Genomic DNA, 26254 nt, shown 5'->3' with positions numbered 1-26254 from the left:
TAATAATAATAATAATAAACACATTATTTGAACACATTTTTGGTTGAACGTCGCTGGTGTGTCCATTTGCAGGTGTGTACGGAAGCCTAGAGGGGACTACATTAAAAAGAAAACGTAAACTTGAAAATGTAAACGTAATTCCACAATACCATTACTATATTCCACAGACGTACCTGCATTTTGAGTCAAAATTCGAAGGATAATGCAATAGCACAGTTTGCATATTCGTTTTGGTGTACTGTCATGGCAATTCTATGACCATAACACACTGAATATGTCAAAGGCGATTGACGTTTATTTGTCAAAGCCGTCCCCCTCTGTACAGTGGACAATACGTTACAAAACATACATGACACCTAACAAAGAAACACAACACAACACAACACCAACACATAAATACAACATGTTGCATCAAAGTTAAAACTTAAAATGAACTGCAAACAATGGAGACGGATTTTCCATGTGTGCAAGCATTAATTATGTCACTATTAAAATGAGAATGCAAATCTCGAACCGAAATGAAAACTGCATTTGACATTTCATATTTTTAAACACACATATGTTTTGTTTTTTTTTCTCAAAAACGTTTTATTTAAACGTGGAAACCTGTAACGCTGCTGCGGCGACATTACGTCTTAACTTCCAAGTTCACGTTATGATGTGAACACGGTCCCGCATAGGCTTCCGTACTAGCGCACTACTGTACAGCGACGGAACTTGGTGTTTGGGTGGAAGAGCAAATACTATTAAATTGATCAACATTTCCGAGCCGCCAGTGTTCAAACCTTTTTTCCATCACCCACGGAACATTGACCTTGACGGTTTAACCCCCGGGCCCTCGAAACAAACAGCGAACGGACCGAATAATCAGAAACGAACGTACGTTGCCCTCTCCCCAGGCCTCTTCTTACGGCGTTTGTACAACAACAAAGGTCGCCGTAAGTTATTTATTCACAAGAACTCTACACGAAAGGTAAGAAGAGTCAGTTATTATTATTATTATTATTATTATAGTTATTATCGTTTCTCTCTCCTTGAACTTATCTTATTTCAAGTCCAGAAGATTGTCACACGCACGACTCTTCTTCAGGCGTAGATTCTTTAGACTCCCGGCGGGTAGAGAGCGCCCTCTATTGGACCCGCAAGGAACTCCCAGCGCCAAATTGGAGACCAGCGGTTCTCAACGCGGGGTCCGGGGACCCCTCCTCCAGGCCCCGGGGACCCCTCCTCCAGGCCCCGGGGACCCCTCCTCCAGGCCCCGGGGACCCCTCCTCCAGGCCCCGGCGACATGATGAGTCGTCGACCGTCGTGTCATTTGCAGGACGTAAGCGCCGTCAGAGGATGTGCGTCACTGACCGCTTTGGTGGTGCCTTCGCTCCCACTACAGTACAGGCAGGTATGGACAAAATCATCATCATTAAAATGATTCTCAGATTGGGATCCCAGAGACGACATCTAGAAAGTGTGCTCTGTGGCCTAATGTTGAGGTTCCTTGTTGAGGAAAAGCTTGATAATCACCCGTGTAGAGTAGAGGCACTTTTTGTTATACCGATGCCGACTGATAATAATAATAATAATAATAATAATAATAATAATAATGACGTATACTGTGTCAATTAAATGTACATTCAGTTCTCATTAATCGATACACTGCTATGGATGAATTTAAGGAAAATTAGTGAACATAAAAACTTTATTTGAACAGGTGACAAACGGTATATATTTTTCTATAAAGGATTCAAAAACCTTAAAGCCCTTAAGTTGTTTCTTTTTAATCTTACCCCCCCCCCCACCCCAACACACACACAAAAAAACAATATAGAGACGCAACATCTGTAATCACAAACTGACATAATTACAAATCATTCCCTTACTGTCCATAACACAAGAGTTGATTCAACCCTTTCCTAGAACATTTCCCCGCCGCCTAAAAAAACAGTCTCACACTGGTATTTGTGGCGTATCACTCTGACATATGAAAAACAAACAAAAAAACAAAAAACAAAAAACAATAAAATTATATGAGTTGAACTTTTGAGTCATTTTCCTTAAAAGTAACTGCATTTACTTTGATGAGCTATATAAGGAGTCCCTCTGCGGAGCCTTCAGTACAAGTCATAATTTTTCAGTCATACAAAAAATCTGGACATTTACAGTATATACAGGTCGACCTTTAGACTAACAGAAGGAACTAATCTTCATGTGGTTTTAAATGTACACGTATTAACCAGTTAGGTCAATTTCAGTGTGAAACTGTTGCTGTACACGCAGATCTCCAGCCCTGCTAGGTAACTTGAAATTAGGTTTTAATATTGATATAGCTATGAGACATCTTAATATTTTATTATTTGACATCTATGAATAAATTCCTAATGCTGAATAAAGCTATATGAGCACAGTGAGCACTATCCCATTAACTACTGTTTGCCGGCCAAATGTGATCCAACACTGCCCTCTAGAGGAGACATTTCTCTCATGTCCTTTGGAAATCCCTTGTTATGTAAACTACGGCACACATTTAAATTATAAATGCATCAGATGACGTTTAAATGGCAAATAATGTATCACAGAAATAATTACTTCTAGCACGGCGCCTTTTGTGTGCGGACACACTCCTCTTTGAATTACAACGCCCTTCTAGATCTGATGAATGTGAAGCATCAGTTTATTAATCTAGCCCCAATAAATGTACAGGTAAACAGGTATTGTCCCCGGCAACAAATGACGCACACAACCCAAACCCTGGAAAGCCATTCAGAGAAAACACCAATCTCAGACGCAACTGAGCGAAGCATCTATGACTAAATCAATGAACGATATGAGGTTATTTAACCCTAAAAAATCATGCATCCACATTAAGCAAATATATGAGTCTCATTCTAATGATCCTTTTTAATCACACCCTTGTTGAAGACCTGAATGAGGATGTTCACAGTACCCCTAAAAATAAGGTATGCACATGTTGGGTCCTTGCAAACAGTACAAGTATTGAATAGGTACTCTTGCAATGCATACAATTTGAAGTAAAACAAACGTTGGTGGGGGGAGAGAAACAAAACAAAAAAAACAAAAAAACACAGCTCAACATTTGACACTACACAAATTCATAAAAGCAATCAGCGGCACATAAAATAAAAACGGATAAAAAGTGCAAAAATTGTGCCGTTCGGCTTGATTGCAAGGGATTCAATGCTACAATACTCCAAAATGAACTGCAGTGTTAACGATCGAGTGGAAGAGGACCAGTGCTGGGTGTCTGACGTTGGCGCATGCATTACCGGCACGGCGCGCCGGTAATGAGCAGCAGAACACACGCAAACTCAGTTTGGCATTGATAAAAGGTTGAGTCCCCGAAGACGGCGCTCAAAGCCGTAAACACCTCAGGGCCCCCCGACAAATCAACACCCGGGCCTGGCAGGTAACGGATTCAGAGCCGCAACAATATCTAGGAGGCGCGCTCCTTCGAGGCCGAACTGAGAATGTCCTTCAACCACAGAGTCTCCACAAGAACCCGTCCCGCTCGTCGGACGCGACCTTTGACCCTCCTCCCGACTCCGGGACGGCCCCGCCGTAGCCGCCCCCCCGCGCTTTAGCCTCCGACGGGCGGGGGAAACGTCGCCATCCGCCCCGGCGTGTGAGGCAGAGCGCCACTGGAGGGACCTGGGACGTTTTCAGGACCCGAGACAGCTCCGACTCCACCGCCGAGCTGTGACCGTGAAATGGGGGGCGAAGACCGGGTCGAGGCCGCCTTTCCGCCCGGCACGGGGAGGAACTCTGTCCACGTACGCGAAAGCAACTGCCGGAGCGTCAGGGCATCGACTCTCGGAGAGCCTGCCGTTACGTGATCCACGGCACCCGCGGTTGTTATTTTTGGTTTCCAGCTATCTGTGTACAGTACAGCAATAGAACCGCGGACTCCCCCCTCGGGGCCTCCGGGTCTGCGACACGCAAGCGGTTGGTGGTCGAGACAACGATGTTTAATTCAGTCACCACCGTAACGATCCCACAGAAAGAAAACCGCAGTAAAAACCAGAAACGCCTTCCGACAACACGGCCTCAAGTTGAACCGAACAGTGACACGAGCGAGTGTTCTACACATCAAAAAGAGAAGATGTCGTACGCTTTGCATTTGAATGGCGAGGGACGGACACGAGAGCTGCAATGGCAGCAACAGAACCGCCCATCAAAAACAAACAACAACGCAAAGCTGCCCCCCCCTCTCCAAACCAGACTTAAAGTAGCCGACCGCCTCGGGCGACTCAGACACTGAAACACAACCTTTTCCTGTAGCGCAGCACTTTCTCTCTCCCCCTGAAACAGTGGGCTTGCGTCCCACAGAGGCGGCGAGTAGAGTCCTGTCGTCTTTTCTTGGAACAAACAAGCGCTGCAGCGCAGCAGCTAATACAAGCCGGTCTTCCCAGAGGGGAGTTCAATATAGGACACTCCACTTCCCCTTCCTCTGCTGGAGCTATTAATAAACCCAAACAAAGGAGAGAGGGGCTTAATGAGGCAGCAACGGGGAACTCATGTGAATCCGGTCGGGTGGGAGCTTTGTCTTGTTCAGCGGTGAGGCTTCCAGCTCGTTGAAAGGCCGCACGCGGGCCGCCGGACGCCGTCTGAAGCACGGCGCTCGTGCGTCTTTGTCGCGGCTTTTTTTATTTCTTTTTTTTCCCCCCTTTTAGTTTTCTTCGCCAAACTGATAAAGCAATACATCGCGGTAAAGAAATGCATAGTTTTTGGTAAGCATGAACAATGTGAAATCTTGGTATCGTTCCGGACTATGAGCGCTCACAAGCACGCGAGACGCAGCTACTAAATTATTTTAACTCGAAAACACTGAAAACATCTTCCACAAGCCGGACAGAAACAAAACGGTGACAAGAGAAGCCGAGTATTTGCATATTTGCGTGTAAGGAAATATCTCATGCAGCTAAGAGCAGCTACTACAAGAGCTTTTTAATGCTTTGGTTCTCAATTCCGAGTGCATTAAAATGGAAGTCGATAAAGGAGTGCGTTTGAATGCCCACAGAATTCAGAGTGAAGGCTCAAGTCCCGCTCAGGATCAGCATAATCCGTTTATACAGACGCTCAAAATTTTGATTGCAAAATATCGACGAATAAACAGAATATTCAGACTCGTCACCACGGAAACAGACGGGACACAATGTGCAAACACCGACGGTAAACAGAGTAAGGCCGTTACAAGCCCGCGGCGTCACAGCCGACGCCTCCCGGGTTCCAGGTTAACGCGAACCGCCCCTAAAACAAAAACGCTTCGGTAGACCGAAACAAGAGCGGAATATCCAACGCGCAAGTGATTGCACCCGGTTATAAATAACGTCATGAAAAATAAAAACATCTAATTTTAAAGCCCAGTGCGCTGATGACAGAAGAGGTTGACGTTTGGGTTGAGGGCATGCGTTGGGGTCACGTCTGCCTCCCTGGAGGTGAGAGCTGACAAACAGTGCAAAGATCCCCACTCCAGTCATGCGTTACGGTAAACAGAGCGAGAGGACTGGGACAAATTATGCTTTTCGTTTTCGGCTTTGTGATATTGTCAGGAACTGCTTTCCATTAGTTTTTCCATTAGTAACTATTGGTGCAACCGCATTTCCCATTTTTGCAGATTTAGTCACAAAGGGTTTTGGTTTTTTTTTGTTGTTTTTTTTTTTACTGTTACTGAGAATTTTGAAAATGTACACGTATTTGGCAAAAATAAAAAATAAATTCCCCAACACATCACCATCCTCAACCAAGAGTGGTCTCAACACTTCCCAGCCCAGTGGAAAATATAAAGATGTATTTTATTTTTTTTGGCACCTCTCCCTTTGCTTTGATTTTCTCAATTGTATCTGGAAAAATAAATCCTCTTTAGCAGCTCGGAATGTTCCGATAGGACATTCCGGCCAATCGCACGCCCCGCAGTCACATCTCCTGGCAGAGCCTTTTCAAGGCTCGGCGGCCAAACCACACGGTGTGTCGGCCGTGCTCCCATAGCAGTCAAACCCGTCTGGACAATATCGGGCCAGATAGAGCTTTTATTCCCCTGAACGCATCCTCCCGGGAGAAGCATTCATTTAACAACAAAGAGGCCAGTTATTAGGAATGATCCCCTACATCCACATTTGGTACAATATATTTGTTTGCTCGATCCTCATTAAAAGAGCAGGAAATTAACCATTGTGGTAAGAGTAGAGGGAGCCTAGTAAAATTTCACTAGATTTTATTTTAAAAGCCTGATTATATAATTGCCTCTAATCGCCAACAGGGTGCCCGTTGTCTGCCAAACGTGCAGCCAAAAATCTAGCACTGGCGGTTAATGGCTTGTTGTATTTTCCTACCCTACTTGTAAAGTTTAGACATCTGACAATGCCAACATAAGAACTGGGTATTAATAACCTCATTGAAGAGCTGGCATCTGTAACGATTGGTACAACTACGTTCTGAGCACACACAAAGGTTATTTTCAGTCCAAAGGGAAAAGGTTGCAACGTACGATCTGCGCCCACACATAAAAATCTTAATTACAATTTTTTTTTTTTTTTTTTTTTTTTAAACCTAATTTCAGACAGGTCTGAAATGTGAATAAGTTAATAATATAGCTTATCATAAATAATATCTCAGTCTGTAAATTCACACATAAATACCCGGCTCCATTTGGCAGACGTCTCAGTGCTGTCAAGCGGGCCCATGTTGCTCCGCATAATAATTTTTTTCCCCTGCTCCCATTGACAAACAAAAAAAAGTAAAAACTGCACGCGTCTATCAACTTTCCCTTTAGTCCGGTGGAGACGGAGAGCGAGGACACAGTACGCGGAGCGGACGGAGCGCGGGGAGGGACACGGAGACGGACTATTGCTAGAGATGACCCGACCGAGGCGCTCGCCGTCCCTGCAGCATGCGTGGAGGCGTGCGGGGGTCCATGCACCGCTGTCATGGAGGGAGGAAAGCAAAGACGGCCGCTGCTCTTCCCGCTGGATCAATCCCACAGAGAGACTCGGCCTCCCCCTCCCGCCATCGCCGCCTCTCACTGGCCCTCTGAGAAGTGGAAGGCCGCGGGCGCCGGCGGGTGAGCAGGCTCGGGGTCCGTTCCCCGAGCCGGCGGTGTGCCGAGGGCGGGGCTGAGCGGGGTGCCGGCAGAGGGCCGGGAGCGGGCGTCTCCCTCCGGGGGGGTCTTCTCCTGGGACTGGGAGCTGGAGGACGAGGAGTGGGTGCTCTCGCTGGAGCTGCTGCGGGTCTCCGTGCTGGTGCTGGTCTTCTTCATCTTCCTCCGCTTGGCCAGCGGCGCCTTGTCCACTGTCTGCAGGCGGAAACCCTCCCGTTTGCACTTGTTGAACGCCTGGACGGGGGGAAAAGCAGGTCCCTTTGAATCAAATTCAAGGTGCGCTTTTCTTCAACCGGCCATATTGTTTTCATCTCATATGAATATTTTTCAATATTACACAATACATTCTACATACATACTCAAATGTTTAATTTCTTAAATTATTTTGTTTTAATGTGACTTGAAAAAAGGGTAGAAAGTTCTTGTAAGTCTACTTATTAAATGAAAAAATGTGTAGCGATATACGGTATATATAAGCTATGTACACATAGCTCACGACCCCTCATGACCTAAAGGCTAGCCAGTGCCACTGTGCACGGACTCCTGGATGTTTTTTGGGGCGTAATGCAACCAAAAAGGACTCTTGACCACTGCCAACCATCTCTTACATGGAAGGTGGCTTTGACGTAGGTGTGGACGGAGGCGGTGGAGGAGCCCAGGATGTCCGGCGTCATAAGGGGGTTGGAGGACAGCTGGCTGTCGTCCTGGAGCCAGGCGTTGTAACGCAGACCGCACATCTTAATCCTCTTGTTTGGGTCCACCGTCAGGAGCTCTTTAGGGAGCAGACAAATAATTAGCTCTCGCCCTCTACACAGCGAGCACGCCACAAAGGTTAGCCAAAGGTGAGGTGCAAAAAAAAAAAAAAAAAGGAAGTTGTTTCCAGATCAGGGGGTTAAGCCAATAGCGTGTGACATTGTGTGCTGACGCGTGGCAGCCTGAACTTGCGACGCCCCACAACCTTTGTCTTGCGTCACGCCCCCTCCCCCCGTCTCTCGATTCTATCCTTGCCGCGTCTTGTTGCATTAGAGAAAAAGTCTCGTGAAAACAGAATTGACTTCAGCCGTGCCTCACCTCAAGCTCAAAGCTGGAACGCTGTCATCTTAAATATTTATAATATTATAATAATATATTAATATATTATAATATTATATAATATATAATATATTATAATAATATTTATAATATAATATAATATATTTATATACTTATAATTCACACAAAAATACGTAGTTAAAGGACCACACCGCAGGTAGGATCGAATCAGTCCTGTGTCCTGACCATACTGTATTTAAAAAAATAAAAATAAAAAGTGAGCTATCATCAATGTTTGTGCTGACGAGTAAAACTCACGGCAAGAAAAGATGCGGCGGCAAAGCATGTTTACATTTGTATTCGTCCCATAACTCTGAGGTGATATCCCTCCCTTTCCTATGACGACGGGCCTCCTTCCAGCTCACTACTCACCTTGTATGAGGTCCTTGGCCTGCTGCGACACACTCCTCCAGGCCTCCCCCTCGAAGGAGAAGTCTCCCTGCTTGATCTTCTTCATGATCTCCTCCGCACTGGTGTGCGTCAGGCTTTTCCCCTGGCACTGGAACGGCACCTGGCCCGACAGCATGGTGTACTGCAACCGCAAGGAGAAAACTCAACTCGGTCCTGGCATCAAAACTAAAATGCCGAGGCCTACAGCTTCTAGGGTCAAATGACAAATATTTTTGGGCTCCTAAACAGGTCTGAGATACCTCTTCATGGCCCTAAAGTTCACTCACAGAAGAAGAAGTGGATCAGCACTGCGTGTCAGCAGAGGAAAACTTTAGTACTTTACGCATATAAAGTCTACGGTATACACAGAATACCACATAACTACATGAGATAGTGTCATGTATCTCATCAACACATCAAGAGCCACCAACTGACAAAAATGAACAGTAATGGAAGGAACATAAGGCAGAAAGAGTCAGTTAAGCCGCGGCTGCAGACGGCAGCCCCAGGCGCTGCACCATGTTGCACAGCGAGTCCCGCCGTGGCGCTTTCAGGTGAGCGACTCCAATGCAAACGTTTACATATTGTTACACAGTTAAGCGGAATGGGCGCGGTTTCGGCGTCCTCTCCCTCCCTCTCCCTCCCTTTCGTGTTTTCAGGGCACTGTGCACACAGCTTGTCAGGAGTCATCTCATCAAAGCTCCTCGGGCCGCACTACTCTCCCCTCCCCCCAGGGGGCGACGATGCCGAGAAACAGTCAGAAAGAAGCCGGGGCTCTGCTCGCATGACTGGACGAGTGGAGAAATCTTTTTATTTTTTTTATTTTTTTATTCTTCCTCTCCACTCTAACGCTACCCCCCCCCCCAGTCGTTGAATCAGGATGACATTTCTCCTGCCGGAAAAGCAAAGTCTCATGTGAGCTCAGCCTCCGTAATGAATATTAATATATGTCAGCGCACCGCAGGAAGTCAAAAAGTGCAGCAGTGAACACCAAAGGGAGATTGTTTCCCTGATAAACAGATTAAAGAGAAGACCTACGGAAGTAAGCAGAAGCGCACGGCTAAAACTGAAAGCTGTTAAAATACATCAAATTCAACAGCTCGTTCTTAATCTTCATTTCCAACGGCGCAAGGTCAACTCATAGAGCGAAGTATTATAACCGCTCACATTATCACATTAATTATGCATGAACGTTATCCCTAAAGAGTGCCGGGCATTAAAAGGTCTCAGATGGCACTTTTCTACAGGAAGTTGTGGGTTATGGGGTTAGATTCACAAAATCTGGGGGGAAATCCTCTTAAGTAGAAATCGACTGTCGGTTCGTGCTCGCGTCATCAACCGCCGCCGCTTCCTTTACACGCCATCCAGTCGGAAGGAGCCCCGAGCGCTCCAGAAAGGCCCCCGCGCACCCGCTTTCCGGCGGAGCGGAGCGCGTCCCGACGGCTGAACCTCTTCCAGAAAAGCCCGCCTGACCTGCGCCACCTCGTCAAACAAGCGCCCCGACGCCGGGCGGCAAGGGATCAACTGCCCCGACACGGCCACATCTTTCCCCCCGACGCGCAATCCGCGTTTACATCGGAATTTGAATGAATTTCTCATTTAAAGCGTAAAAAAAAAAAAAAACGTGACCGGGGCCTTTATGTCACCGGAGAGGAAACCGTGTCTGCCTGACACGTTCAGGCCTCCGCCGGCACATATCACCCCCCCCCCCCCCCCACCCACTCACCAGAATGACCCCCAGGCTCCACAGGTCGCAGGACTCGTCGTAGCCGTCGTACTTGAGGATCTCGGGGGCGGCGTACTGCAGCGTGAAGCACGGCGTCTTCAGGAGCTGATTGTCCGGGGGCTTGAGGCGGGCGAAGCCGAAGTCGATGATCTTTATCTCGGAGCTCTCGCTCTCGTCCGTGAAGAGCAGGTTCTGCGGGGGGGTAGGGAGGGGGGGACGACACGACACAGAGACTGCAGTCACTCACCTCGTTCTCCCACCACCCCCGCCCGCACCCCCAGCCTCCACCTCCTACTCCGGCGGCGCCGCCGCTCAAGAGCTCGCTAGACGGGAACGCGAGCCTGCTTGTACGAGGCGCCGCGGAGAGATCGATTCTTACGGGTCATTATATTCTTCTCTCAGAGAATCGGGGGAGGGGGGCGGGGGGGGGTTGTCGGGTAAATACAAGTTTCAACCTGACGCGTGGCAGCTCATTTATGCTTCAGCTGTTACACAAAGTTTCTCAATCACGGCGATGCGGAATTCTGTCTCTGCATCTCAGATTTCTCGTGATGGTAAATAGAACTTAAACCGTTTTTTAAAGTTATATCGTTCCAAAACATCTTCCCGGCAAGTACTACAAGTGTTGCCAGCCCTAATCCCAGCCTGATTGGCAATCTGACATTTGTTTTTTTGGACATTTGAGAGTGAGGGCAGAGCCCTTCATCTCCTGCCTGGTTTCCCACCGAGCGAGCTCTAAAGCCAGGCGTGTCTGCGAGCGAGTCTATCCCAATAATGAGTCAAAGATGATTGGCCGCCATCCAGAATCTATCACGTCTGATTTGCCTGTATACTACGGCGATGTTTTCTTTTCCAGGGAGGAGAAATTCTATCTTCTTTCCAGCCCCATCAGCGCTGTTCAAACAACACGAGGACCCAAGGAGCCGCTTGGGAAAATTTGAATCGAACGAGAGTGGACCTTGATTTAAAACGTCTTGAGCGTCTTTGTTTAAATTCCAGGTCACTCGCTTCGAGACGCGCCATGTTGTGCCAGAGCAGATTTACGCAAGACTTCGCCAAGCGGTTGCGCTGAAATTCAAGCCGCGTCCGAACACAGTTCAGAGGTTCACACGCCAGCGGCGGCGTTCCCCGGGGTCGGTACCTCCGGTTTGAGGTCCCTGTGCACGACCCCGACGTCGTGCATGTGACTGACGGCGGAGACCAGCCGGCGCATGATGCGGCTCGCCTCCGTCTCGCTGAAGTGCTGCTTCCTGCGAATCCTCTCCAGCAGCTCCCCTCCGCCAAGCAGCTCCAGCACCAGGTACGTGTGGAGCTGTAACACACACACACACACACGCACACGCACACACACACACACACACACACACACACACACACACACGAAAAAACGATTTCAACCATTAACACTTCCCTTCTAGATACAGCATGTAAATAGGTCCGGGGCGATAAATCGATATAATATGGATATTGGGATATGGTACGAAATAATGTCTGGGATTAGGGTTATATATAAAATTGTCATAATATTGTGCTATAGTCAAATGTTGTCTTAAAGGAGCATTATGGTGAAATACTGCAGTTTTCTGAACTTCGTAGACTTCTAATCAACGCCTCTACCTGCTTGGTCATTATATCCACATTTCTAGTGATTGTTTTTCAAATGTTTATTCTATGTAAATATCTTATTAAAGCAGTCGAATGCAGTGATAATGCTGGGATATTTGATTTTGTCAATACCGGCCGGCCCTATGTGTAGACATTCCCACAGATTATCGAAGTTGACAAATAATTGGATTCATAACCACAAGGTGTGGACAAGGCGTTGAGCTCGGCAGTGACGGCGCTTAACTTAAATTTTCCACATTCTGTGAGAAATATCACAGACACAACCTGAAAACCAAAACCACGCGAGGTCAAAGTGGCCCACCAGAGGCGGGAGGAGAGTGGCGTGTGTCTGGCGGTGCGGAGGGGTGGGGTGGGGGGGCAGGGGCGGGCGTTCTCGTTGGCTCTGGAGCTCAGGAGCGGCGACAGGGCAGAGGCGGGGCGAGGCGTCTCCGCTTTGATCTGGGTCACACAACTCTGCGGCGCGCTAATAACCCCACTGAGCTCACCAGTGCTTAAGTGGAGCTCCCGGGGCTTGGAGGGCCGCGTCTAATGAAGCTCCAGCACCGACGGGCCGGGCTGACGCATCTTAACCGATGACTGCGGCACACTACCTTTCCAAAAAAACAGTGCTTCGTATGCAGGCTTGTTTTTTTTATGTTTGTTTGCATTGTTTTTTTTTTTTTTTTCCAGGTCGGGCGTTGGGGATGGATGTGAGGCGGGGGGGGGGGGGTAAATCTGGGTTGCAGTTTGAAAATAGCTATAGCGCAAAATACTGGGAGCACGGAGAAATGTTTATGGGACGCCATGTAAAGAGGTGTAGGAAACACCCGGAGGGCTCGCGGCATTTCCATTAATCTGCTTTGTTCCAGTTTCGGGATTTAATAAGGGCTGCGCGTCCCGCCGAGTCCTCAGAGTGCACCGGCAAAACATCGTTCGGGATTGTGTTCTTCACCTCACCTGGTCGTGGTAGATTTCGTGCAAATTGACGATGTTAGGGTGACTGTCGCATAGCTTCAGGGCCGCGATCTCCTTCTGGCTCTGTGCCTCCATCCTGGAGTGTGGGGGGGGGGGGGCGACAACGTTGGCACAGCACAACAGCCCAGAATACACTCCCACTCACACAAACTAAGCTGTCTCTGCAGTTCTTTAAAAGGCCTTTTTCAAGACAAGAGCAATTTCATTATGAGATTTAAGACTCCTAGTTGGACAACTCATCTCTCGGGTATTAGGTTCAGCAGCAGCTTTGGAAATGTTGATTCTGACACGGAAGAACTTAGAAGACTTAATTTTGGCAGAAGAAATAGTGTCCATGGACTAATTAGACAATTTGTTTATTTGGAAATTAAACTTAATAAATTCAAATTTAGAACTACATATTGGCTTTGAGGACCTAATGTTTGTAAAACTCGATTCAAGACTTTTTAAGGACCTACAGACACCCACACCGCACCCACACACACCCACACCCACACACACACTTTTTCTACTTCCTCTATTCGTGGAAAAAGAGAGTGTGAGCAAGTAACAACGTGTGATTCGCTTTCAGGGGGGTGTTGACCCGACAAGGCTGGTTCTCCTCAGAGTTATCTCGGAGCCTGGCGTGGCTATCATCATCATAGGGGCATCTGCTCACGTCAGGAGACCTCAAAACAGAAGATAACTTATCTCGCGCTCACAAAGTGTGCGGCACCCCGTCCTTTTAGGCAGGCAGCGCAACCATAGCGACACACCGACCAATTAATCAAGCAACGCGCCTACAAAAATAAACTGAAATACAACATCCTTGAAAGTGAAGTATTAGCAGGGTCAAATTTGTCCTAACAGTGCGATAAAAGTGAAAGTTTGTGCCGGGGAGGGAGGCTGGGTGACCGGCGCCGATCCGGCTCAACCGCTAAGGAAACAAAAACAAGATAAAAAATAAAAATGCTAAATCCCTGTCGTACCTCTTGCTGACAATCTTGACAGCGTATTTCTGCCCAGTCTTCCTGTGCGTGCACCGTCTGCAGATGGAGAAGCTGCCCTCTCCCAGAGCGTTTTCTTTCAGGTCCATCTCATAGCTCATATAGAACGGAGAATCCTGTGGCGGGGAACAATGGACCAAAGCTTGTCAACGTGTTGTTTTGGTGCAGGGGGTTGTGGAAGGAGGGTTTTAAACAGCATTGATGGCCCCTACTCCCTTCCATGCCCTTACGATTAGGAACGCTAGATCAGTGTTTTTCCCAAACATTAAAGCCACGAGCCACTTTGTCTACCAATGAAAGCGATAGCAATGACTGTGATGGGACAAGGTAGGCAATAGACTGTTAATATTGGAGAAAACACAGCATTTATTTGATTTGTGATCAGAGAAAATAAAAAATGAGATAATGATCTCTATAATCTCCACCTGAGTGCAATTATTGGGCCTCGTTTATCAACATGAGCCCCTTTCCCACATGGAATCCATAACATTGCTGAATAAGGAAAAAGGAAAAAAAAAATCTGGCAAAGGCAGTAGGTAGTCATTCCCACGTTGGCCTCCTTTACGGAAAAGTTCAGTACAGAGTCTGTTCCCACATAGATGACGGTTAGGGATACAGTATGTGATGCCTGTGCCAGAGGTGTCCAATATCACACGAGACTAGGCAAAATAATCTGTTTTGTTTTTAGACCAGCGCCTCGCCCCGCCCCTCCCGGAGGGTCTGGATTCCCTCCGCTGACAGAGCCCCCGTCCCCCGGACCCAATAACCCTAACCCAGTGTTATTAAATCAGTGTGTCTTCAACCTGTCCTACACTCTCTGCCTCCAGAGGAGGAACGTTCTCCGCCCCCCCTCCGGCTCTGTGGTGCAGCCGGTGGGCGAGCGAAGCGCTTGTGCCCAAATGTCAGCGCACCGCACCCCTAACTCTAAAAGACAAGTCCAGGGTCTGAGTGACATTTTTTTTCCAAAGAAAAATAATAAAATTTAAGAAACATGAAGACCTGTCTCCGTAGAGGTTGGGCGCGTTTCAGTTTCTCGTCTTTGCAGCCGAGCTCCACGGTTTGGATCAGATTCGCCATTTTTCAGAATGTTGGGGTTTTTTTTTCCCCCTTCCCGGAAAAAATAATAATAATTATATTTGTACGAAATAAATATTCATAAAAATCCAATATTTGCGCTTTGTTCGGATTGGGCTCCACCCCTACTTTACGGCAATGTTACTGCTTCCATTCCCACACACTTCCATTCACGGCCGTTCCGACATTTTCCGAGATTGATACTCGGTCCAGAGTGGGAACGGCTATTACGGAACATCCGACACCGGCTCCTTTTCCCACCTGATGCCGATACGGCACATTGCCAGTGGATTTACGGCTTTCGAGGCAAGTGGGAATGGGGCTACGTGTGCAACATGAGCAAACACCGTCTTCAATAATGCATAAAAAAATAAAAATTAAAAAATGCGATTTATCAAACATTTCCTGTGTCTTAGAAACAGTTTAACTATCCAGGCTACAATATCAGTGATTAATACAGAAAGGGCTGAGGAAGTGTTCAGAACAATTCATTTACGCACAAATTCGATCTGCTCATGGTTTACAGATAAGGCCCCGTTATTATTAGGGTCGTGGTGGCTTGGCTTTTCTTTTATGGGTCCCAAGAATAACGCCGCGCTAGATGACAGTGTGTCATTTCCATATTGTATTTTATCTGTTACATCAGACAGTTGTATAATACTTGTTTAAAATGAGGACGTCGGAGGAGCAGCGATGGGGATGACTTTCGGCGTGTTACTACCGTTTTCTACATGCCAAATTCACGAGGACGGGAAAAACAACGGAGGAAACCCAACAAACAACACCGACCAGCACCTCGTAACTGGCTGTTAACAGCTGTGAGAGCCGCCTATAAAACATGGGGCGCTCCACTTTACAGGAATAATCCCAACGGGTGGAATGCGCCTGTCGCCAATTAAGTTGCCTGGCTCGCTGAAACTATTCCATAAAAGCGCAACACTATGGGAAAGAGGGCTGCGATTTGGAGAGATAACAGTGAAGCCAGGATGGAAACAGTCATTATTTGACATCCTCTCATGGTGAAGTTTAACTCTTCATTTTTTTGCTTGGGAACCTCTCGAAGGATCCAAGTTGATCAAGGGTACCTACACTCACTAAAGCACAAAAGGTTAAACGAATCCCATGTCAACACAGCGGTTACTCAGGATGTTGATGTAAGCACAAACACAAGAGAAACAGAACTCAATACAGAGAAAGAAATACAGAACACAACGTGCTAGGCACATAACAGACTAAACCCACAGCGAGTAAAAAGAAAAAAAAAAAGGGGGTGGGGGGGATTGTTTTGGAATGAGAGAAAAAAAAAAAAAAAAAACCCAGAGATGGCAGCCATTAGCGCAACTATGTTTGTGCAGAGCGATCCAAGCCCATCCATCTTACCTTCATCATGGCGCTGCGGGCCACTGCAGCCGAGCCTGGCCTCTCAGAGACCCCACACAGCTGGACGGGGTCGTCCATCACCACATTCCTCTTGAACAGGATCGAGGGGGCCATGAAAGAGTAGCCCTGAGCACACAAACACACAGGAAGGGTATGAATTTACATTATGGTCGGATACAAAGGGCAGCATTGGGCATGAAAGCTTCAGGATGTGTGTTTCAGTTGTGTTGGGATGCACAATTCTAGTCTAAATTAGGGATGATAACACACAAATTGTTATTATTATTATTATTATTAAGACACAAAATATTATATAAAAAGAAAAGATTTTTAGTCTGAGTCATATTTGACTTTAATTCATTTATTTATTCTTTATTTAACTCATTTAACCAGGAGAGCCAGTGAGTTTGAAATCCCTTTTTCAATCGGACAGCGGCCAAGAAAGGCAGCATGACACATCCATTTTGTAGGCGTATAAATTTAAAATACATAGACACTCAAACATCATAAACATAAAAATAATAAGCAACATGAGCAAATGATTGGAACGGGACATCAATTCCGTGTTAAAACTGAAACGAAACGCTAAAAATTAAGTTCTGACCACATATTGATCGTTGTTAACTGTAAGGCACTTTCAATTCATAAGCACATTTCATGACATATATGCATATTGTCTAAAATGATCCACAGCATTAACTGCCAACTGGTAGTACTTTGAGGAGTCAAAGTCTAAAATATCTTGAGGCATTCAGTGACGTCCTTAAAAAAACAGTCGTAGAGGGTCCATGTCTTTGTGTCTCTGTATCAGCGTACAAAGACAGCCTTGGCAGAGCCGTGTCAGACATATTCTGCTGCCTGCTGGGTGACATTGGCTGTCCATCTGTGCCCATTGTTAGGGCTGTGATTCGTGGAGAGCCTCCCCGACTCCAGCTGTGGGAAGCCCAGGGCTTTGAGCTGGCGTTAATCCCCTCCCCCCCCCCCACCCCACCCCACCCCCTCTATTCAGGCAGCCACACACACAGCTGCATGGCACGTAGCGACAGCCATGGATGGACGGAAGGATGGAGGTTGAATGCATAAGATGCCCTAAATTACCGGGCTTGAATATTTGATTGCTCTGCTGTGAAATTACATCTCAGCGCTGTTAATGCAATTTTAGTTTTGTTTTGTGAGGAACCGCGGGGGGTTGAGCATACGGTTTAAAAGTTGGGATTGCTGCCGTTATCTCAGAGATTGCTAGGCTGGCAAATTATAAAGACCACTAAATTCCAGACGATGTGAATGGCAGCTGAGAGAGAGAGAGAGAGAGAGAGAGAGAGAGAGAGAGAGAGAGAGAGAGAGAGAGAGAGAGAGAGAGAGAGAGAGAGAGAGAGAGAGAGAGAGAGAGAGAGAAAAAAAAAGCCACGATGAAGTTGGCAATCAAAGATTGAAGGCGTAACCGAGACAGGCATGGTGAATCTCTCCAAGTGTAACCTTTTATTCCATGAGAGAAGCCCCTTAATGGATCTATTGATCTGCGGCGCTCGAGGATCCAGAAGGCAATCAGAGTCGAAATTTCATGAAATACATCAGACAGCCATCAGCTGGCATAGAGTCGTGGGCCATATTACAGTTCAAAGCTACATCAAAAATAGTCATTCCCATCTGTTACCTCAATCAAAGCTGCATATGGCAGTAATTACAAGCCTTCAATAAAGCCCTTTCACTCCATTTGAATACCAATGCACACATACAGACTTGTGTTGACTTACAGCAAACATTTAACCGCGTTCAGAAACTTCACTTGAGCTTTTCCCCAATGGCGGTGGAGTACGTCAAATATAGTCACAGACCAAAAGCACGCAACATCTAAATGCATTTTTATCCCGGCGAAAATTCGACACCGACCGCGAGCAAAAGGCCAGACGCACGACAGAGCATCCACGCGGCTGAACAGAAACCGCCTCGAGAACGATGCAAAAACGCACAAGTGTCAACAACACGAGCGGGTTCGGCGCAATTACCTCAGCGCAGCGCACGCGGACAGAAAATAAAATTCCGCCGTTCGGGTGCAAAAGGACGACGAGCCGCGACCAAAATAACCCGGTGGCCCGGCATCCACTCCACCCACCTGGAAGATGCGGTCGCAGTTCTGAGGCAGCGCCGCGGGGGAGTAGGTGGGGTCCATCTCTGTGAACTCTTCCGCAAAGTTGCTGACGTCCAGCTCATCTCGAATGACCGGTTTGAACGGAGCGGGCACCTTCTTCGCGGCCAAGTCCTCCCAGTTGATTTTCTTAAAAAAAAAAAAAAAAAAAAAGGGGGGGGGGGACCAGGAAGAGATCGCTATTTTTCCTGCACGCAATCGCAATCGTGTTCTTTTGGGACCAAGATCGCTCCCATTGTGCACAAGTCGGCTGAAGCTTCTCTCTCAGAACTGGATGAATTTACAGACAATTATTTTGCCCATCACTCGCATTCGACTCCTAATTCCTTGTTATGGATATTAACCGTGAACTGTAAACCACTCCTTCGCCTCCTCACCCAAATACACTGTGCACACCACACAAACAGATCTATGGATTTGCGTCGTCACTGACATCCGGAATTTCTCAATTTTTTTTACTGGGCACTGCATCAAGTGGTTGAGAAACGAACATATACTGCATACTACTTTATATATACTAACATCTAAAATATCTTTTGAATCATATTTCAAACTGTTTGGAAGCACCAACGGGAGCCAATGAACTGTACCTGGTAAAAGGGGTGCTTCTTCACGTTTTCAGCCCCACTCGGACCGGAGCCCAACCTCTCCTTTGGATCCTTGATGAGCAGCCGCTGGATCAGGTCTTTGGCCAGCGCTCCGATGTCTTTGGGGAACGGAGGGTCCTTCTTCAAGATCCTCCTGAGATGTCATTGAGAGAGACCCTGAGCGGCTGCGTGGCCATATAAAGACGGAGCCTAACAGGAAAAAATAATTGCGGATGGACATGGAGGTGGAGGAATCGTTACTTGGCAATGTCTGTGTGGGAGTTCTCGTCCCCGTCCACGGTGAAGGGAGACCCGCCGGTCAGAAGCTCGTACATCAGCACGCCGAGGCTCCACCAGTCCACCGCCTGGAGCGCAACGACACACCCAGTCAAGACGCGCAGGTTGCGAAAGCAAAATGCAATTCTCACCAAAATAATAGTCAGAACTTCAATTAAATAATTTATTTAGGCTTCTGCATAAAGAGCAGATAGACAGACAGATCACCTTGTCGTGTCCAGACTCTCCTCCTTCTACGATTTCTGGAGCCATATATTCAATAGTGCCGCAGACGGAGAACGCCCTCTCCACCTTTGTAAACAGGTTCAAAAAAATTTATAAATAACTAAGTAAATATTCTAAATGAATGAATAAAAACAATTCAAAACCAACAGCCACATTCTAGCAATCTGAATATAACAATGCATCTCAACTTACGTGCCCATAACGCAGACGGGTATGTTCGGTCAAACGTACCTGATCAAACTCTTTGCTGAGTCCAAAATCTGTGAGTACTATATGACCGCTTGAGTCCAGTAGAATGTTCTCAAGTTTTAGGTCACGATAAACAATCCCAAGCTGCAATGAAGGGGGGGGGGGGGTTGTATTGGAAGTTGACAAAATCAATTATCAATCATCAATTATTTTTTTTGACAAATACCTTGATATCGTAGCCGGGGAACCAGGCAAATCTGCGAGCTCATATTTCCATTGCCCTGCAGAATATGCCCCCGCCCTCCCATTTCCACCCGACCTTGCCAGGATCGGGCCAATCACAAACGTTTATTTTTAATATGGGGCGGGTTTGAGGCATTTCCGTAAACAACCAAGATGGCTGCCGCTAATGTGGAACAGTCTGTTGAATTCGCTATCGGGACAGTATTAAACGAACTGGACGGTATATTTTCTCTAAAAAGCTTTCGTCGATAACAAAGATGCGTTTGCCGTACTTCAGACAGGATTTGGTAAAAGTTGAATTTACCAACTCACTCGCTCAGTGCTACGTCACAGGTTTGGCTGCTCCGAGTAGTTGTAAGTCCATCCAATGCTCTGATTGGTTGTAGGTCTATCCAATTGCGCCCAGAGACCTTTTGGTCTGCACCCATTGGTAAAACCCCTTGGAAATCGTCAACGAATGGAGAATACGAATACGCATTTACGAATTGGTCTGGCGATGCCAGGCTATCGGTATTGATAACTGGAGGATATTTGGGGATAACTGGTCCCTTCATAAGACATTTACACACAAGAGATATTTGAGAAACAACCATTCTTCTTCTTCTTCTTCTTCTTCTATCATTAGTTATGCGGATACTACATCCCTACACAATACAAAATTCCAATCTAGCCTCATATCACAATATCGATATTATAACCATATAACCGCCCAGTCCTACTGAATCTTTGTTAATAATATTTTTTTTTATAATTTAGATAAAAGTAGGGTGTTAAAAAAAAAAAAAAAACTCCACTTGACTTTTCTGTTCCAAAGTTACCTTGTGCAGATGCTCCAGTGCCAGGACAATCTCCCCGCTGTACAGCGCCACTTCCTGCTCCTTGAATCGGACCCTCTGCACCAGATGAGTGAAGAGCTCCCCACCATTTACATAATCTAGAATGAAAGATGCATGAAGAGGAATTCTTCAAATCCTTGTTTGATATCTCATGCGTAGCGAATCTCAACTACAAAAGCAAATAAAATAGGTCGCCAAATGTTGCCGCAGGGAAGGACGGAACACGCACACGCACGCACACACACACACACGCACACACACACACACACACACACACACACACACACACACACACACACACACACACACACACACACACACACACACACACACACACACACACACACACACACACACACACACACACACACACACACACACACTTTAGGTGCATTCATCCAACTGGCGATAATCAACTTCTTTCACCACGGTAAATATAATCATTAACCATTTTTGACTAGGATTAACACGATAACGGAAAGCAGAAATCAGCAGCACATAACAGGCTGTTCCACACGAAGGGGCCTGACCGAGTATGAGGTGAAGCTTGGTATCTGTCTGGAAGGCGTAGTGAAGTGTGACGAGGAATGGTGACTGGCGGATGTGCTCCAGGACTTGCCGCTCTGTCCGTGTGTGTTCAGCAGTCTTTGCCTTTTGCACAATAGTGGCCTTCTTTAGAACTTTCATGGCGTAGAGCTTCCCTGCATCGTGACCACTCACCTTGCGCACCAGGAACACCTTGCCATACGCTGGTGAGAGGAAAAGAAATGTAAGAAATATGGCAGAGCGCCACCTCGAACAATACAAACGGAATACACCAGAACACATTAGCGGAATTAAAATGTGCGCATGAATAGGTGCTGCCCTATGTAGAACCAGATAAATGTTAGGAAGCGTTACGAACCTCCTGTGCCGAGCACTTTTAAAAGCTCAAAGTTTTCGATGCCCACCCTCTCCACATGGCCCGTCAGGTTTGCTGAAAACACAGAATGGAACCAATTTTGACTAAATAAAATCAGTTCAATGAGCAGAGATTCATTTCATCATCTAGCCTCAGAATTACTAAGGCCGTGTACATAAACAAAGTCATGCATTCATATATGTATGTTAAACTTTGATTGTTAACAGGAAAAGATTTAATCAGCTGTTCTCAACCATCCAACAGTGGACTTGTATGTATAGAAATGTATTTGTTTTTATATAATCTATCTGAGTCTATTTATCAGTTTTGCCATTGTAGAAAAATGACATTAGAAAGATGCTTTTACGTACTTTCTTTGCATAGCTAGTTGTACTAATAACAGTTATTAAAATAGCAAAAACATTTTTTATTGTGGTTTTAAAGGGGATGGATAGAAATTAGCTTGCATCACTGCCTGATGAATTAAAAGGAAACACTGAACAATTTGTATCTCCTTCCAGAACTGCAGCTATTTCCATAAATGACATTAACAGGTTTTTAGCCATTCCTTTAAGACGGCGTGTCATTGAATTCATCACGTAAGTTCCGTGCGTGTCTCTCTGTATCAGGCTTCCAGCGCAGCCAACTGAGCATAGTAGTCGTACACATGCGTGCTCATTGTAGTGAACACATTCCTTCTGTCTGACACTCTGAAAATAGGCTTCAGACCGCTGGGAAATTACAGCGGCTGATTTAATCTTTTCCAAGGCCTCCCTTTTTAACGTGAGAAGAAAGAAAGAAACAAAACAAACTGTTAAACCTGAGGAGTGCCTATTGTCCCGACATTTCACTCTCCGCTCAATTTCAGATCAGAGGTTCAGGTTGCGTAACACCGCTGTCAAGGTCAAGGCCAAATTTGACCTAAATGCTTATTAATAGCCTGACAAGAGCTACCCTGGCAGATCATGCAACTTGCTGGGCTGTGGAAGGAGATCTTTAACTAATAGCAGAGTAATGCCGGCCAGCCTCACTCAAGGCTTTCCTCAAAATGCCAAAGGAACAATATCTTGCACCATTTCACACGCAACAGAAAAGTATTGGCCAACAACAATGATTGGTGCCACCTGATATTGCGAGGCATGGTATCGACCACAACTGACAGAGTGGGGTAGAATCATCCCAAGTTCATTAGAAACAAGAATGGCTTTGTTTATCTCGTATTTATTGGACTATTTAAGATTTATTTCACCGGGGTAGCCAAATTGAGGCTGAATCTCTTTTTTCAAGAGAACCCGGGCAAAGAAAAGCAGCACACATGATAAACATATACAGACATTAGTACATCAAAACAACCACAGCATAAAAACAAAGCGCAACGTGAGCATTGAAGGAGATACCATCATATGACCTGTTATTTAATTCTCACTTGTACAACCAACTGACCACGGTTTCCCTCCGTATATTTCCATATAATGAGTCCTCGCTGTGTCTGCAGTTCTCTGGCCTGCATGAGGCCGCACCACACTCCCCACTTCTCCTATCTGTGTGTCGAGATAAGACAATGTGATTATGCCTTGTATGGACAGAAACTTTTCATTGGCAGGTGCATAGGTTTTGAGACACCCAGAAACACTCCTTGCCGTTCCCAGTTACTGCTGATCTAGTCCCAGACGCCGCTTCTCTGCTTCTCATACAAAGAAACAGTCTTGTTAATGTCTTCTATCTTGCACCTGCGCTGGGCCATACACTTGGCTCATTATTTTTTCTGAACAAATACGTCATGTATAGTATTGCTGTAGGGGAGTCATCAGCACGACGACACCCAACTATGTAAGCACGCCTTTATGCTCTGCCTATATGTATTTATGATAATGCCACAGCTCTCGGCGCTTCTCCGGTGTACCCTGCAGGTGCACTTGAACAAGATGCCCAGCTGCTAAAGTACCCAGCCATCATTAAAATTGACTTAAAGCTTCAAGGAGCAGTGCTTTGACTTATTTCTCTGCATTCATCCGTGATCTCAGCCGACGGACCTGCAGGCTCCGGAGGAGGCCCGACCCGGAGAGAAAATCCTCCACAGCATTCATATTTAAACAGGTCACCGATTATATGTGTACCGTCTGAAATTGAAACTGAAATGCTCAAGTTTTCTGAAATTCAGTCCAAGGTAGAGCATTGTAACTGCACTGTAAGACTTCAAATGCTGTGAGCAGCTCTACACAAAACAAAAGCGCAGCAGTGGCAACTTGAAGAACAGCATATTTGGAGCTGGGCAGTAAGGGGGTTAGTCTGTTCTTGTCAGTACCTGAATAGTAAGAACGGTATTAACCAGTAGAGCAGCAGGACTGGGAGACAGGGCGTCAACCAACCGGAGTCAGTGCTACTCTGTGCAAATACAATTATAATAATCATACCAACAATGATTATAATTGCAGCATTAGGGTTATTATTAGACATATAGTGAAAAGCTTGGCGTTGGTGCAAAGGTTTTAATCATTTTGGTGGTAGATCTCTCTAAACAGTGGAGGCCATTTGGTTATTAATATTAGAACAACCACAGTGAGAGTCAACACAAGTGCATTGGGGCAAACAGTTGTAAAGTTTTACTGAAGGTTGTGAAAGGGAAACAGTAAATTGGGCATGCAAACTAAGGGACTAGTTTGTCCACTCCATTTCAATAGTGGTGGAAAGTAACAAAGTACAAGTTAAATGCAGTTGTTACTGTATGAAAGTACCTTTTTTTTTTTACCTAAGAATATTGTATACAGACTTCCGACTTTGACTAAATTACAAAATCTATGAATCAAAAAATATATATACTTTTTACTCTGAATTTTACTCACTTCAAATACCGGCACCGACACGTTACTTAATTTATTTTGGAAATTGCTATGACACCACCTGTATATTTCCTTTTACTTGAAATACGGATATGCATGAGCACTGATCTTCAGCGAAAGAAAGGGTACAGTCGGCACTTCATGCTGTATTATAGGCTCTGTTACATCATGACACTGGGTGAGTACTTTCGCTTTCAACACTCCAAGTACTTTTAAAAGCAAGTGCTTTATTTTTATAAAGTACAAATGTCAACGTGGTGCTTTTAACTTTTGCTCGAGTTGCGTCAGGGTATTTGTGCTACGACGTGGGTAAAAGCTCCGAGTTCTTCCTGCACCACTGCACGTCACTGCAGGGGACAGACCGGAGCGCAGTGAGCGCTTGTCTGCAGCCTGTCTGGTGACAGCTTGTGGGGAACTCATCTCAGCAAACATCCAAACTTCTCAACAGAAACAGAAGCCCCTCGACCCTCTGAGAGCAGCTGTACAACGCGCACAACACTGTATTACGTTGTTAGAACCCTGTTGTGTCGGTAAAGCTGCACGAGTTCCCGTTTTTGACGGTGAATTGTTGATACAGAAGTTCATTGTTTACGGCTGGGTTTGTTGTATGTCGCCAGTTTCTTTCAAATGTCTAGTTCATTTTTAGGTTTATTGTATATTAACGTTGTTATTTTCTTTGGTTTAATTGCATATTGCCAATCTATTGTTCTATTCTTATTTATTATTATTATTCCTTTTTGACGTGGGCTGCTTATAACACCGCCACCCCTCCACCCCACTCATGGAGAGCATGCCGGTGTTTGACAACAGACCTGCGCGGGCAGCGGAGCGCCGACACCGGGTGTGACCCACATGCTGCGACTAACTAGTTAACGAGGTTAACGTCGTTAGCCTGGCGCGGCTAGCACCGCTAGCATCCCGCTGACAGGAACGCTACGGCGGCGCGTGTGAACGACCCGTCCGCAGATGACAGCTAGCACACGCGGCTAATGTTGATCCGGCCACACGTGTCGTGAGAAGGACGGGCGCACACACACACATGTATATGTGTACATACATATATATATATATATGTATATACACACACGTACGTACGTACATACACGTACGTACATACACACACACATACACGGTCGATCGGCTGGACGGACGGACGGACGGACTGCCGGTCGGTCGGTCGGTCCCACGGCGTGTGCGGACGCCGCCACTCACCGTGCCTCAGCTCGTGCTTCACGGTGAACAGCTCCCCTTCCCTGGAAGACCCCTCCATCGGGGACGGCATCGCTGCCTCCTAGTGTCCCGGTTGGGTTCGGACGCCTCGCCACCGAGCTCGCCGAGCAAGGCGGCGGTAGCTCACAACATGGAGGGGGCGGGTGGCAGAGCGGCGCCGAGCGTCGTCGCACCGGGGGAGGGAGCGAGCGAGGCGGGCGGAGGGCGGTGCTGGGGCCGGCGGGCGGCGGGCGGCTCACCGAGTTGGGAGCGCTTGCCTCCGCTGACGGCGGACTCGGGAACGATTCGGTCGTGGCGAACGATTCTTTAAAACGAGTCGGGCGTTCCTCTGCTAAAAGAGTGGGGGTGAGACAGCGAACGGAATGACTGAGGACTCAGTCCTCAAAAAAAAAAAAAGCCGTTAGACATCATCCATATTGAATTTAAC

The 26254-nt window shown here is 46.4% G+C and overlaps 1 protein-coding gene across 5 annotated transcripts; it reads right to left on the bottom strand.

The window, feature by feature from the left end:
- Positions 1 to 1875: 1875 nt before the first annotated feature.
- Positions 1876 to 25988, bottom strand: rps6ka5 (ribosomal protein S6 kinase, polypeptide 5). 5 transcript variants are annotated; one of them, XM_080012166.1, is made up of 17 exons: positions 25810 to 25988; positions 21761 to 21832; positions 21387 to 21605; positions 20839 to 20954; positions 19820 to 19921; positions 19571 to 19654; positions 19328 to 19431; positions 19070 to 19220; positions 18447 to 18608; positions 16334 to 16459; positions 13862 to 13995; positions 12876 to 12969; positions 11455 to 11625; positions 10314 to 10505; positions 8570 to 8729; positions 7714 to 7877; positions 1876 to 7339 (listed from the first exon to the last, which is right to left on the bottom strand). In XM_080012166.1, exons 1-17 carry the CDS (start codon positions 25877 to 25879, stop codon positions 7028 to 7030), a joined length of 2433 nt encoding a protein of 810 aa, XP_079868292.1. In that variant the 5' UTR covers positions 25880 to 25988; the 3' UTR covers positions 1876 to 7027. The 5 variants fall into 5 exon arrangements, with proteins under 5 accessions (XP_079868292.1, XP_079868293.1, XP_079868296.1 ...); XM_080012167.1 differs by having other exon boundaries at positions 8570 to 8708; XM_080012170.1 differs by lacking the exon at positions 18447 to 18608.
- Between the last annotated feature and the right edge of the window lie 266 nt (positions 25989 to 26254).

Source organism: Zeus faber (assembly GCF_960531495.2).
Source record: "Zeus faber genome assembly, chromosome: 13".
NCBI lineage: Eukaryota > Metazoa > Chordata > Actinopteri > Zeiformes > Zeidae > Zeus > Zeus faber.
Note: the sequence above shows the minus strand (reverse complement) of the source record. Positions and strands in the feature narration are given on the sequence as shown.

Coding starts and splice junctions, on each gene's coding strand:
- rps6ka5 (XM_080012166.1), bottom strand. CDS start 25,879: ATGCCGTCCCCGATGGAGGGGTCTTCCAGGGAAGGGGAGCTGTTCACC. Junction 19,922..20,838: donor CACTGGAGCATCTGCACAAG/GTAACTTTGGAA, acceptor CCTTCATTGCAG/CTTGGGATTGTTTATCGTGA. Junction 13,996..16,333: donor CCCGCAGCGCCATGATGAAG/GTAAGATGGATG, acceptor TCCCCGCCACAG/GATTCTCCGTTCTATATGAG.